Consider the following 15,196-nt stretch of genomic DNA (forward strand, 5'->3'; position numbering starts at 1 on the left):
ACAAGTTTACTCTATTATTTGTCTAGATGTAACATTACTGTCTATGTACCTATGTAAACGAGACGAAAGTTAAGTTGAAAATGGGGGAAGGTAAGTTGAAAATGGGGGATCTATGTAAACGAGACGAAAGTGAAGTTGAAAATGGTGCGCAGTAGTGCAAATACTCAATAGGGTCGAGCTGCAGACTCGGAGCCTCGAGGTCCAGATTGGTACTTCCGGCCTGCCACAGGACTAATGCGGAAGTATCTCGAAGTACGTCTGACGTAATAGTCCTGTGGCAGGACTATGCGGAAGTATCTCGAAGTACGTCTGACGTATCTCGAATTACGTCTGACGTTTCTCTACGTTAGCTAAGCGAACATTAAACGTTGTATTGTATTCATAAAATAATATAAAATCAGCAGCATGGGGAGGGCCGGGGGGAGGGGAGGTACAGGTAGTAGAAGACATAGAGGTACAGGTCACATAATTATAGTACAGTGGAGAAGTAAAAATGGAATAAAAAGGCAGTGTAAACAATATACAATATTATTAACTCTAATAATAACACGCCTCGCGGGCTCATTATAATACGAGAGCCGTGGGTCTGCATTGTATAGAGCGGATCCCCCGGCCGTATTCAAGCGCTGGAGCGCTTTGCGATGGATCAAACTGTATTAATATAGTAGTAATAATAGTAGTTGGCTAGTTGCGAGCTTCTGGCCACCTCCCGCAGTGCGCGCATACACACATACTGTCTGTAGCTATACAGTACGTGCAAAATTAATTGTCAAGAGCCAATCGCACAGGTTGCCTCATCTCATCTGGCTCTGCAAATAGATCTAGAGTCTGAATATCATATAATAGCCTGCTGATGATCTCTCTCTCTCAAATCCATTCTGAGAACGGAATGCAGTGCCCGCGACGAGGGTCTTGATTGATTGATTGATTGAAAATTGTATTAACAGATCATGCTGGACCTACAAAAGGCCTTTGACACTGTCAATCACTCCATTCTTGATTGAACATTTTATTAACAGATTGCAGAATGGGTACAGTACAGTACAGCTCAATACACACAATTGTTAAGGGGATGCAGACCAGAGAAAGACTTTCGTCTTGTTTACATCAGGGTCCCCCATTTTCAATTCATCAGGACATATATGACATACCAGATTTGCAAATACAGTATTGTTTGTGATACAAAAAGAGTCCAGAAAAGAGAGTATATACATTTGACGTAGAAACTGTACATTGGAGGAGGTTGGGTAGGTGGGGGGGGGGACTGTACATTGGAGGTGGTTGGGGGGGGGGGGTCGGGTAGGAGGGGTGGGGGGACACTGTACAACTGTACAAGCAAAACTGTACATTGGAATATTGACAACCATACTTGGTCATTTACTGTACATTGGAGGGGGTTGGGTTACAACACAGGAGCAGAGTATAAACAACAGTACAGTACTGTTTCTCATTCCTGTACTGTTGTTTATACTCTGCTCCTGTGTTGTAACCCAACCCCCTCCAATGTACAGTAAATGACCAAGTATGGTTTTGTCAATATTCCAATGTACAGTTTTGCTTGTACAGTTGTACAGTGTCCCCCACCCCTCCTACCCGACCCCCCCCCCAAGGCGAAAGTCTTTCTCTGGTCTGCATCCCCTTAACAATTGTGTGTATTGAGCTGTACTGTACTGTACCCATTCTGCAATCTGTTAATAAAATGTTCAATCAAGAATGGAGTGATTGACAGTGTCAAAGGCCTTTTGTAGGTCCAGCATGATCTGTTAATACAATTTTCAATCAATCAATCAATCAATCAAGACCCTCGTCGCGGGCACTGCATTCCGTTCTCAGAATGGATTTGATCATCAGCAGGCTATTATATGATATTCAGACTCTAGATCTATTTGCAGAGCCAGATGAGATGAGGCAACCTGTGCGATTGGCTCTTGACAATTAATTTTGCACGTACTGTATAGCTACAGACAGTATGTGTGTATGCGCGCACTGCGGGAGGTGGCCAGAAGCGCGCAACTAGCCAACTACTATTATTACTACTATATTAATACAGTTTGATCCATCGCAAAGCGCTCCAGCGCTTGAATACGGCCGGGGGATCCGCTCTATACAATGCAGACCCACGGCTCTCGTATTATAATGAGCCCGCGAGGCGTGTTATTATTAGAGTTAATAATATTGTATATTGTTTACACTGCCTTTTTATTCCATTTTTACTTCTCCACTGTACTATAATTATGTGACCTGTACCTCTGTCTTCTACTACCTGTACCTCCCCTCCCCCCGGCCCTCCCCATGCTGCTGATTTTATATTATTTTATGAATACGTTTAATGTTCGCTTAGCTAACGTAGAGAAACGTCAGACGTAATTCGAGATACGTCAGACGTACTTCGAGATACTTCCGCATAGTCCTGCCACAGGACTATTACGTCAGACGTACTTCGAGATACTTCCGCATTAGTCCTGTGGCAGGCCGGAAGTACCAATCTGGACCTCGAGGCTCCGAGTCTGCAGCTCGACCCTACTCCAAATACTTGTCCAGACCACTAATACTTGTCCAGACCACGAAGCCCCGCCTCCAACCCGTCCAGCCTGGCTCTGCGGCTCTGCAGATACCCCCTATTGGGAGTCACAGAGCCCTGCGTGGCAATAGGGTCCAGCTGCATCCCCGGAGATGTTCTCTCACGGGCAACTTCCGCCAGCCACACGACATTTCTGCCGCTGACCGGACACGCGCTGATTGGCGGAAAGTACGGAAGTATCTCGAAGTACGTCTGACGTATCTCGAAGTACGTCTGACGTTTCTCTACGTCCGTTAGCGAACGTTAATTGAACGTCAAAAGCAAGTACGTCTGCGCTGACGTGCGGTTGTTGAGAGTGATTGATTGAAGAGTTCCTTGTTCCATGAGAGGGGGGGGGGGGGGGGGGGCTTGTATTGATCAGGTTAGTAGATATTGTACCGATCAGGTATTACAGATCATATCCGCATGAAATAAACTAAAATTTAGACCCATTTAGACTGTTTCTCATTCCTGTACTGTATACTCTGCTCGTGTGTTGTAACCCAACCCCCTCCAATGTACAGTAAATGACCAAGTATGGTTGTCAATATTCCAATGTACAGTTTTGCTTGTACAGTGTCCCCCACCCCCCAGTCCTTTGTACAGTTGTACAGTGTCGCCTATTCTCAGTCCTTGCCCCACAATGGTGGAATGAACTACCCACCCCAGTTAGGACAGACGAAACCCGTCCAATCTTTCGCCGTCGACTAAAGACGCACTTCTTCAACCATTATCTAAAAAAAAAAAAATCTAACCCTAACTAACCTTAGTCATGCACTTGTCCTAATAAACTAACCTACACTGTAGCACTCAACACTTTGATGAACATTGTTACTCAGCTGATAGAGTTGTGCCCTTCCTGATGACTTGTCGTACAGAACTTGTAAGTTGCTTTGGATAAAAGCGTCAGCTAAATGACTAAATGTAAATGTATTCCCCCTCAAATGTATATACTCTATTATTACTATATTTTTGTATCACAAACAGTGCTGTATATTTGTAGATCTGGTATGTCATAAATGTCTAGATGTAACATTACTGTCTATGTAAACGAGACGAAAGTTAAGTTGAAAATGGGGGACCCTGATGTAAACGAGACGAAAGTTAAGTTGTGTATGTGTGTCGTAAACGAGAGGGAGCGAGCGAGAAACCCCCCCCCCCCCCCCCTCATCCGCAGTAGTGCAAATACTTGTCCAGGCCACTAATGCCATGAAGCCCCGCCTCAAACCCGTCCACGCCTGGGCTCTGTGGCTCTGCAGATATCCCCTACTCCTCTCATGAGGCGACATCACAACAGTGGAGGGAAAATCAAATGTAAGATGTATGATTTTATACCTATTGCTATCTGATTTTGATGTTTTTGGGCTAACTCTCCAAATATACTTATATAATACGCAACGCTTTGGTGGTCGAAGTCCCCGCCCGTCTCTTGAACGGCCTCTTCGTATTTCGCCCCTAATCACTATACTGGGAAGCTAAATTGGCGGCGCCCAAGTCGCTACTTCCACTCGCTCCCGCCGACACGACCTCCATCATCTGGGAATTTTGGCGAAGAGAAGGTTCCGCCGCGCGCTGAGCGCTCCTCCTTGATCCCCGCTTCTTCGTTCCCTCTACCTGTTGCCAGACCAACTCCCACCAGCTCCCCTGGCGGTAGTCCTCTGCCAGGTCTCACTGAGTCCAGAGCAAAACGAGCCACAAAACAAAATTACACAACAATATTTACACAACAGTTAGGATGACAGTCAGACACCTTCACGTGTCTACATATAGTCAAGAATCTGCAGCATCAATGTTACTAATATTAATATTAACAGTATGTTGTATTAGCTATAGTCAAGAATATGCAGCATCAATGTTACCAATATTAACACACATGTTGTATTAGAGTCAAGAATATGCAGCATCAATGTTACTAATCACAGTAATACACAAAGAAGGGAAAGACGCAACACTATGTGGGTCCTAGTACCGTCCAATAAGTTTGCTCAACTGTGATTTAAAGGTGCTCACCACTGTTTTAGCCCGGAGGATGAACTCAGTTATAAAAGAAATTATTATACACCCTGATCAAACAGGATTCATCACAGGCAGATATTCTGGTAATATACGAAGGCTCTTGAATGTGATGGCGTTTTCCCAGAAGGGTCAGGATGAAGCAATGGTCTTAGGGCTGGATGCCGAAAAGGCTTTTGACCGGGTTTCATGGGAATTTTTATTTCAAACTTTAGAAAAATTTGGTTTTGGCCCAATATTTATTAATTATATTAGAGTATTATATTCAGATTTGAAGTCCTCTGTGCGTGTGAATGGCAACATTTCTACTCCCTTCAGCCTACAACGGCGAGTTAGGCAGGGTTGCAGTCTTTCTCCTATACTGTACGATATTTCAATAGAAGTGCTGGCCCAGTTGATAAGGGAATAGGTGAATATCAGCGGAGTGAACGTGGGAGGGGAAGACCATAAGATTTCATTGTATGCAGACGATGTCCTCCTCTACCCAGTGAGGTCAATTCCATGCCTTATGAGTCAAATTAAAACATTTGGTTATTACTCTGGATATAAAATTAACAGACAAAACAGAGGCACTGGCTATTGGGGGGGAACATTTCTCAACAGGCCAGATCCCTCTTCCCTTTTAAATGGCCAAGCACTGGTATTAAATATTTAGGCATTACCATAACACCCACATTTGACCAATTGTATAAAGCCAACTACACAAGGCTTATCAATAAGCTCAGAGAGGACGTGGATAGATGGACTGTTCTGCCTCTTTCCTTGATAGGGAGGGTGGAAATAATCAGAATGAACATACTCCCTAGACTACTGTATCCGTTTCAAATGCTGCCCATCCCAATTGATAACCCCACTTTTAATTTACTTAATTTAATATATCAAAACCTAATATCAATGAACCCCAACGACTCGCTATACATTAAGTTGAAGTGGGAGGCTGAGCTCCAACAGGAGATCTCACAAGAGGAGTGGTTCGATGTTTGTACTGAAGCACATAAGGTGACTAATTCTAATTCCTGGAGAGAATATATATAAATGGAAGGTCATTAGTAGGTAAAGCAGGTACGACTCCCACAAGCGAATGCTGGAGGGGATGTGGTGAACAAATAGGTAACCATACACACATTTTCTGGATATGCCCAAAACTATGTCACTTCTGGAATGATGTATTCAGGGATGTAAAAAAAGTATTCGACATGGACATCACACAAGATTTCAAAACTGCCATCCTCTCGGAGTCATACCAGAGGGCATTGAGGGAAGGAAAAGTGTGTATCTGATAGTTTTTTAGTTCATTGATGTAGTAATATTTGTTGTCAATATCCTATGTATCTGTGCACCTATTGTCTGATGCACGCTGTAGCCAGGGCGTCTCTCAGTCTGTGTCGCTCACTAGCTTGAGTGACCTGCTGACCTCGTGGCTGTCTCCTTCCACACACACCCATTAACACACACAGGGCCCCCTGTACATCCTGACTGGGTTATCGTCTGTGGCTCCCTCCTCACACACACACATCCTCCTCTTCCGACGCTTGTATAGTGCTTAACAAGCATAATTTAATGTTGCCCAGTTGTGGCCTATTGAGGGGCAATACATGATCAAAAGTTCCAAAACATCTATTGTATTTGTATGATCCACTATATAAACATAGTAATTATAATAATATCTACATATATGGCATTTGATTGGAGGCTAGTCTCACTTTGTCCCACAGCAACATTAAAATAGTTTAGATGTGTGTATGTTGTTTATGTAAAAAAAAATACTTGAAAGTATCGCAATAGTTACTTTCTGAAGTAACTAGTTACTTTTATAATTTGTAACAGAGTGAGTAATTTAGTTACTTTTTGGAAGAAGTAACTAGTAACTGTAACTAGTTACTTTTTAAAAGTAACTTGCCCAACACTGCTAATAACACACATGTTGTATTATCTATAGTCAAGAATATGCAGCATCAATGTTACTAACAAAAACGAATACTAAAATGGCCACTTTTGGGGGCGCCAGTTAAGAGGTTAACTTAACTTCAAAATTGCGAGGGTGACCCCTCTGCACAAAAAGGGCAGCAAATTAGACCCAGGCAACTACCGCCCTGTTTCTATTCTCACCTCCATCTCGAAAGTCATGGAAAAAATAGTCTACGAACAGGTCGAAAAGTACCTAGCGGAAAAAAATCTAATCTACGAATTCCAATCTGGCTTCAGAACATCCCACTCCACTGACACATGCCTTCTCTATTTGAATGACCACATCAAACAAGAGGTGGACGCAGGCAAATACTGCGGCATGGTCATGCTGGACCTACAAAAGGCCTTTGACACGGTCAATCACTCCATTCTGATTGACAAGCTAAAAGCAATTGGTTTTGATAGTCAGTGAGCTGGATGCAATCCTACCTTGAGGGGAGGGAACAGATGGTGGAGGTAAACGGTACTCTATCCCCCCCCCTCACAGTGAGCTGTGGTGTTCCACAAGGAAGCATACTAGGACCGCTACTGTTCCTAATTTATGCAAATGACATGTCGTCAGCTTGTGACTGCAACTTGTTCCTGTTTGCGGACGACTCAGCCCTGCTGGTCTCTGACAAGAACAAGTTACAGGTTGAAAAAACCCTCAGCTCGGAACTAGGCAGAATCTGCATATGGCTCGCTGATAACAAACTATCATTACACATGGGCAAAACAGAGTCCATTCTCTTCGGTTCAAATAACAAACTCAGCATGACCGACGGCTTCTCAGTTACAGTGGGTGACAATATTGTCACAAGGAAAGATGAAATTACCTACCTGGGTTCCATCCTAGAGGCTAATCTCTCCTGTGACAAAATGGCATCCAATGTAATAAAAAAAGTCAACCAACGAACTCGATTCTTGTACCGGATCTCCTCTCTGGTAAACAAGAACACCCTGAAGACTCTGGCAGGAGCACTCATTCAGGGGTACTACGACTATGCTTGCACCTCATGGTACCAAAGCACCTCAAAGGCGCTAAAAACAAAATTACAAACATCTCAAAACAAACTGGTCAGACTACTGCTTGACCTTACTCCTAGAACCCACCTCACCCCTGCCCACTTTGACAACCTAGGATGGCTTAGAGTAGACGACAGAGTACAACAACTTGCAATGGGCCTGGTCTACAAGATACACTACACGACCAAGGTACCCATGTACATGTCAAAATACTTCCCAAAGGTCAGTGAATACCACGATCACAACACCAGAGGGAGCTCCACAAATCATGTTAAACCCAGATTCGGCTCAAATAAGGGACTAAACACGTTTCGCAATTATGCCACATCAATGTGGAACGCCCTACCCAAAGCTGTAAAGGAATGTGGATCACTACCCACTTTCAAAACCTCTCTCAAGGGACACCTACGGGAGACTGCAATTCAACACTGGCCCCTGTAAATATCCTAACCCAACCCCCTCCAATGTACAGTAATTTACCTAGTATGGTTTTGTCAATAGTTCAATGTACAATTGTGTTTGTTTGTACAGTGTCTCCTCCCCCCCCCCCTCAATGTACAGTGTTACTTGTTTATACAGTGTGCCCCCCGCCCCCCCCCCCCAACCACCTCCAATGTAAATTACCCAGTATGGTTGTCAATATCCCAATGTACCCAACCCCCCCCACCCAACCTCCTCCAATGTACAGTTTCTACGTCAAATGTATATACTCCCTTTTCTTGACTCCTTCTGTATCACAAAAAGTACTGTATTTGCAAATCTGGTATGTCATAAATGTATAGATGTAGCAGTACTAGCAGTACTGACTATCTGTATGTCATGTATGTCATATATGTCTATATGAATTGAAAATGGGGGACCCTGATGGAAACAAGACAAACGTCTTTCTCAGGTCTGCATCCCCTTAACAATTGTATGTATTGAGCCGTACTGTATTGTACCCATTCTGCAATCTGTTAAATAAAGTTTTCATTCATTCATTCATTCATTCACATAACAAGATGCAATTAGTTTAATTTGAAAATTAACAAAAGCTTGGCAAATGATCCTGTGCCACTGTGAAATAATTAGGCATAATAAAAAGTACAGTTGTAGGCCTACAGTAGGCTACTTCCCTGAGTAGTAATTTCTTTTCATTCAAATAATAATAATTAGCCTTCCCTGAGTAGGCTCGTAGATTTCTTTACATTCAAATAATAATTGCAGTACTTCCGCCACTTCTCCATTTTTGTTCGATTCCTCTCAAAAATGTCTCTCATCTCTCTTCGATTCCCATTCATTCACTCATTCGCTTGGACAATAGCTACATAATAGAGAGAAGACAGAGATAGGAGCGGCTAAACACAGACTTTATGAGAATATCGACTGCAGTTGCAAAGCATAACGGTGCATCTTCGGTCTACTTGTACATAAACACTGCTTTTCTCTCTTCCAGAGCTGCAAATTTCTCTATGACCTTTTTGGTGAAGTCCGGAATGTCAGAAATCAGTTCCCTCTCGACGGAAACCATGGCTTTGAGCTGCCGCCCGGGCGCGGGGCTCTTCAGAAAGGCCTCGATCCTGCCCCGGGTGGACACGGGCCCCTGGGACTCGGTGCACATGGGCGTGGTCACGTGGATCTTCAGCAGAGCCACGGTCTCCGAGAACACGCCCTTCAGGTTGTTTCGGGTGAAGTGCTTCAGCATGGCTACGGCCCGACCGCCGCAGGCCCGCAGCTGCTCCTCCTTCTCCTTCTCCTCGCCGCCGTAGACGCGGGAGAGTTCCGCCCGCAGCTTGGCCTCGTTCAGCACCGGGTAGGCGTGGACGACGACGCAGAGGGACGCGTCGGGGAACTCCGCTCTGTACCGCGGGAACATGTCGGCGCGCAGCAACGCGGCGGTGTGAGCGTGTCCGTTGAAGGAGAAGAGCTCCTCGGCGTGGGACACGATGACGTCACACACCTGGGGAGTGACAACACAGCAGCTTTACAAAGGGGATTATGGGAACTTGTGTTTCATTAGGTCACAGACTGAGATACACATGCAGGTCTTATTCAGGTGACCGCTCTTCTTAATCAGGGTAACTGCAGGTTTCAACAAGTTCAATTTAAGACCTTTTAAGGCCTTTTTTCTAATACCACTTAGAGCTAAATTTAATACCAATTCACAACCATACAAAATAAAAATAAAAAACATAGCGACACTGAACTGGCAGCTGCACTTTAAAGGTGACATGCATTATAAATGTCATTTTTCAGTCTCTAGCATTGTATTATAGTAATAGGAGTTAGTATCAATGTGTTTTAGTGTCTAAATACCATATTGGCGGATTGCTCTGATTCAGCTCAGATCATTTCCTGCTCCAGTAAATTAGGCCATCCTGATTTGAAGGCCTGAGTGACGTTACTCAGGCTCTGGGTAGCAGACAGTGATGTGATTGGCTCTGTGGTTGTAGCTAATGCCCGCCCACAATCTACCTAGACTGACTGTACACAGCGAGTGGAAACCACTTCCTCATACTCTGCATGCACTCTGGAGGGAGAGAGATAGAGAGCATTCGGGAACACTTGGGGGGGGGGACCTGCCGCGGCACACGGGAGAGTGAAAGAAAGAAAAAAAGGGAGGTAGGGAGGGCCCCCCCCCCAAGCTGCCGCGCGGCACACCCGAGAGGGAGAGAAAAAAAGAGAGAGGGAGGGAGCCTTATCAATACTCTCTCTCTCTCTCTCTCTCTCTACCAGTCGCAGACTGTGTGGACTGACTGTCACTCAAAGTGCTTAAGCTGAAAAATGATGGTCGAGTACTTGATTAGAAATATAAAACAATGCATTTTTTTTGAAAAAAACCTTACAGAGGTCTTCAATAGACTCACAGGAAATGTGTAAAGTTGCCCAAATAGTGCTAGGAATAGCAACGCATGTCCCCCCAAGGGCAAGGCTAAGAGAATCATTAAAGACTCCAGTCACCCGAACAACTGCCTCTTCGAACTGCTGCGGTCAGGCAAGCGATACAGGAGTCTCAAGGCGAGCACAGAAAGACTCAGAAGTAGCTTCTATCCCCAGGCCATCAGGCTGCTAAACGAACAATGAATGAACACTACACAACAACAACCACCAAACGCACATAGCACACACATCCACACGCACACACTCACTTTAAACAAACACACTGTAGCACCCACTCCACACACTTTATAGCACACACCCACTTTAAACAAACACACTGTAGCACCCACTCCCCACACTTTATATTTATGGATGAAGGATTGCACTACAACTCGTACACCTTACTGTAAATTGTACCTAAAATTGTACCTCATCCCATTTCTGCTTTGCACTAGATAGTACTGTACATTAGTACACTGCATAGTATTGTGTATTGTATATTATATGGTAACTCAGAACATTGTACATATGTCTATACCGAACACTGTGACCTCATTTTCTTCTTCTAAATTCATGCTATATTATGTTATTATGTTATTTGATACTATCTTGTCTAGCACAGTCTCTGGAGCGTAACAGTAAGAAGCATTTTGTATGAAAGTATTCTGTACTTCTGTATGACAACTATTAAAGAACTTGAACTTGAAATTTAAATTCTTGCATTCTTCCATCCAAGCTCTCGCCAGATGCACCAAGCTCCCGGTAGCCCCGCAAAAAACAACAACTTGGATACCCAAATCTGGACCGTAGCATACAGCAATAGTCTTGTATATAATTTGTCCAAACGCTTACTCAACTGAAAATTGCAAGCAAAATTGCAATTACCAAATTAATGTCAAAATCAATAGCTTTTTGATCATAAGTACATATTTTATTATAATAAATAACCAATTTCACACCAATGTTCCAATACTGTACCACCACTATACCACCAGCAACATGAATGAACAACAAGCCAATACATGTGATGTCACTCACCTCTGCAGCCATCGCCTGGTAATCCAGTTGGTCCTGCTGTACTGGAGACATCTTGCGTTTAGCATAGAGAGAGGGAACGGACGTCTTAATCCCCCTCATCGTTTCTGTGAAGCTCTTCAGGACGACCTGAGGAGAGACCGTATCCTGGAGCCGTCCAGAGAGAGCGTCCACATGCGGCATGACGGCGTGGAACAGATCCAGGAGGAAGTCGAACTCCTCGTCCTCCAGCAGTCTCTGAAACACTTGCGCCTCTTGCACGGTCTCAGGACGGAGCGGCTCGCCGCTGGACACGATGAGCTCCAGGCAACGGGCCATATCTTCCCTGTGCTCGGACACAATGTACACGCCGCTGCTCTGGAAGTCCCACTGTGCGGGGACGGATCCCGTGGAATGTTGCGCGATCACCGCACGGAGCACGCTCGCCGTCGCGGGAGAGGAGAAGAAAGCGCAGAGGGTGCTGACGTTGGAGAAGAAAGCACTGATGGATGGGATGCGGCTGGTCACCTGCTGCATTACTGGACCCAGCCGGTACGTGTAGGAGTGGAGCTGGTAAACGCCAGGCGTGTGCGGGTAAACACGCTTTATTTCACCCGGCACTCCCCCGGCAGCGCGTACGTCGGTCAAAGCGGCATCCAGGCGGCCCAACAGGGTTCTGGCGATCTCGTCCGTCATCATGTTCTGGACGGGGATGAACTCGTAAAATCTCTCTTGCAACTCGTCGGACGTGTCGTTGGACCGGTCGACGTAGCGGTACGCGAGCAGCCGCTGGCGCCGCGCGGAGAAGATGCCGGACTTCTCGTCGAACTTGAACGACAGGAAGTCGGCGCCGCCCATCTCCGCACGGACGTGTTCCCGCATCACGGACAGCATGCAGTCCAGCCAGTCGTCGATCACGGACGCCTTGGAACGGCCTCTGAACCCCAAGAAACACTCCATGTGGTGCAGGATGGTGTCAAGTTTGACCACAAAGTCTAGTAAACCGGAAAACGGTCCCGTGCTCCTCAGAGACGCGTTCGTCTTGCTGCCGCTCTCCGGAGCGAATACGACGGTGCCGCCGGACAGCACGCAGTCGGTCATCCTGGATAAGATGCAGCGCTTCGTGGTCACTTCCTCGTTGTGCTGCTGGACGCCGACTGACTTCCCCTGCTGAGCAGAAGCAGACTCCTTGTCGAACTGCATCAGCTTGAGCACATTTTCCATGTGGCCCCCATGCCGCTCATGTGCCTCTATTCTTGCTGCTAAATGTTCCATATCGGTGATCCCCGCCACGGTCCATGCCGGGTCTGTGCCCACGGCCTGGAAGAGCAGGCATGGGAAGCAGAACAGAGCCCGGTCCTGGCAGCAGCCGGTGAGCCAGGACGTTTTACCGTACAAGCACTTCGTGAAGATCTTCATGTGCTTGTTGCCGTCTGCCGAAAGCTGCCATTTCTCCAGGGCGGGTCGATCGGGCCCCAGTATCTTCACCAAGACCTTCTCTTCCCACGTCCGTTGCAGGAAGGGACGTTTCTGCAGGGATTTTACTCGGATTGGACGGGAAACTCTTGCCAGTGCCTGTGAGGTGCCGGCAGTTTCAGCAACTAAAAGAAGAGGGCAAGTGTTATTAGTAGGGGTGGAACGGTTCACAAAATCTATGGTTCGGTTCGTATCACGGTTTTGGTGTCACGGTTTTTGGTTCGGTATACGTTGTTTTTTTTATTTATTTTTTATTTAACTTTTCAGTTATTCTCAAGGACGTAGTCATGCAAAAACTGAAAGAATGAGACAGTTTGACATCAGGCACATTATTTCGACAGGGACGGTTAGAGCTAGGAGAGAGAGGGGAGGCATTGCTGATTTAAACATGCTTCTCATTTATTTGGTAAAAATTCCCGGCCAACCACGGACATGTCCGTGTTTCGGATCCAACAGTAGAGGGCCAACCACGGACATGTCCGTGGCAAGGTTGTTTTGGCTTTTATTCCATTTTAATAACCTACTCAATGTCACGAGCGGCACTGCAGATTTACCCCACTCTTGGAATTCTGAAAAGTGCATTACCGGCCAGATCCTCGTAGGGGCGCTGTCTCGATAATGCACTGTTCCCTGTGGCAGAACGGTGCTTTCTTTTTTCTTTTTTCTTTTTACTTTGAATGGAGTTTACCGTTAGCTGGAATCTATACCAGGGGCGGATTTAGGATTGTAGGAGATCCGGGGCTTAGCCCAGATGCCCCCCCCCCCCTTTTTTTTTGTATTTTTTTTTGCAGGCAAGGGGTGGTTTGGAGGGGGTCATGCACGACCCCCTCCACGACATTTTTTTTTTTATTTAATGAACCTGTACGTGCAATTTCCTGCAATATAGAGCCTTCAATCTTGACCAATAAAGCTGCTCTTTTCACTATAAAACTCAGTTAACCATAACGTAGTATTTATATATTGGGGGGGATATATCATATTTTTCATATAATCAAAAAGTGGTGGAGCAAGATCATACCTTTGCTCCCCCAAGTTCAATAGTGGGAGAGCAGAGATGCTCCGAATGCTCTTATGGCCAGGCGTCTATGATTCACTGATACAAAGTAAAATAGTGCAGTGCAATAAAATAGTTAGTAAAATAGAATAAAATAATGCAATAGTGCATTGCAATAAAATAGTTATCGTATTTTTTTGGGAGGCCGGTAAGGAGTGCATTACAGTAGTCGAGTTGGCTTGAGATAAATGCATGGATCTGGTTTTCAGCGTCCTTTTGATTTATAAATGGCCGTACTTTAGCTATGTTTCTAAGGTGGAAGAATTACGTTTTTGTCAACTTGTTGATTGTGATTTAAAGCTTGGGTCTGAGTCTACCATAACACCAAGACTTAACTCACTCAAATACAGTTAGCAGCTGGATAGACCACAGATGGAAATTAGCTTCTGCTAAATCTGGTGCAAACATATTTTCATGTAACAATGATGAATTGTATAAAAAAATTAAAAATAATAATAATTTTCTTTTAAATAGATTCGGGGCTTTTCAGAATACATCCGGGGCTTGAGCCCAGGTAGCCACCCCCTAGCTCCGCCCCTGATCTATACGTGTAGCCGGTAGCTTGGAATACCTTTTGCGACGCCGAATTCACTATGGAGTAAAGGAATATATCATCAGCCAATGGACATATCGATCTACCAGATGGCGATCGATAACTGGGAAATCCTTTTGGGGATCCAACCGGCCCACGGTAAGATCTTTTTCACGTAAATTACATGCTGATCAGGCCTTGTTATCATAGCCAACCAGGCGATCAGCGAATGTGGCTACTGAGGCTAACGCATTTATTGGTAATCAATCAGAAACAACGTCCCCCGCCCCCCCCCTTCATGCATTCATGGTGGACCATGAATACCGACAATATGCATTTTGCGTTTTAGCTCTAGCTTCTGTAGTGCCGAAACGCTGTTCGATTTAATGTTATTAGCTTAGCGCCCTGTATCTCGCCTTCCAGGAAATATACTAGCCCAAATCCCATATAACGCTTATATTCACGAGGCTATACGTATTGATGAAAAAATTATTTCTTTAAGCCATTTTGAAGGGACGGTTTATGGTCTCAATTGACAATGAGAATGGACAGATAGCAATACTATAAAGTATAGATTTAGCTCTGGTCTTATAGAGTGAGATTAGGGAATGTGTTAAGTTTGGCACACAAAGACCAAACTGACTAAAAAATATAGGCAACATTTGTCAAAGTGTTAACTTAGTGCAAACAAACAAAATAATTAAACCTTTCTATT

At 44.9% G+C, this 15,196-nt stretch overlaps 1 protein-coding gene across 1 annotated transcript in view; it reads right to left on the bottom strand.

Moving 5' to 3' along the window:
• Positions 1 to 8,543: 8,543 nt before the first annotated feature.
• Positions 8,544 to 15,196, bottom strand: part of LOC311228217 (uncharacterized protein) — a gene marked incomplete at its 5' end in the record, with an annotated part of 45,332 nt that continues 38,679 nt past the window's right edge. The window contains 2 exons of the mRNA XM_084314128.1: positions 8,544 to 9,485; positions 11,444 to 13,020. Coding sequence (XP_084170254.1) covers positions 8,946 to 9,485; positions 11,444 to 13,020 — 2,117 coding nt within the window. The 3' untranslated portion in view covers positions 8,544 to 8,945. The remainder of the gene's footprint in view (positions 9,486 to 11,443; positions 13,021 to 15,196) is intronic.

The sequence above is a fragment of the Notolepis coatsorum genome (assembly GCF_963971535.1).
Source record: "Notolepis coatsorum genome assembly, chromosome: 5".
NCBI classification, from domain to species: Eukaryota; Metazoa; Chordata; class Actinopteri; order Aulopiformes; family Paralepididae; genus Notolepis; species Notolepis coatsorum.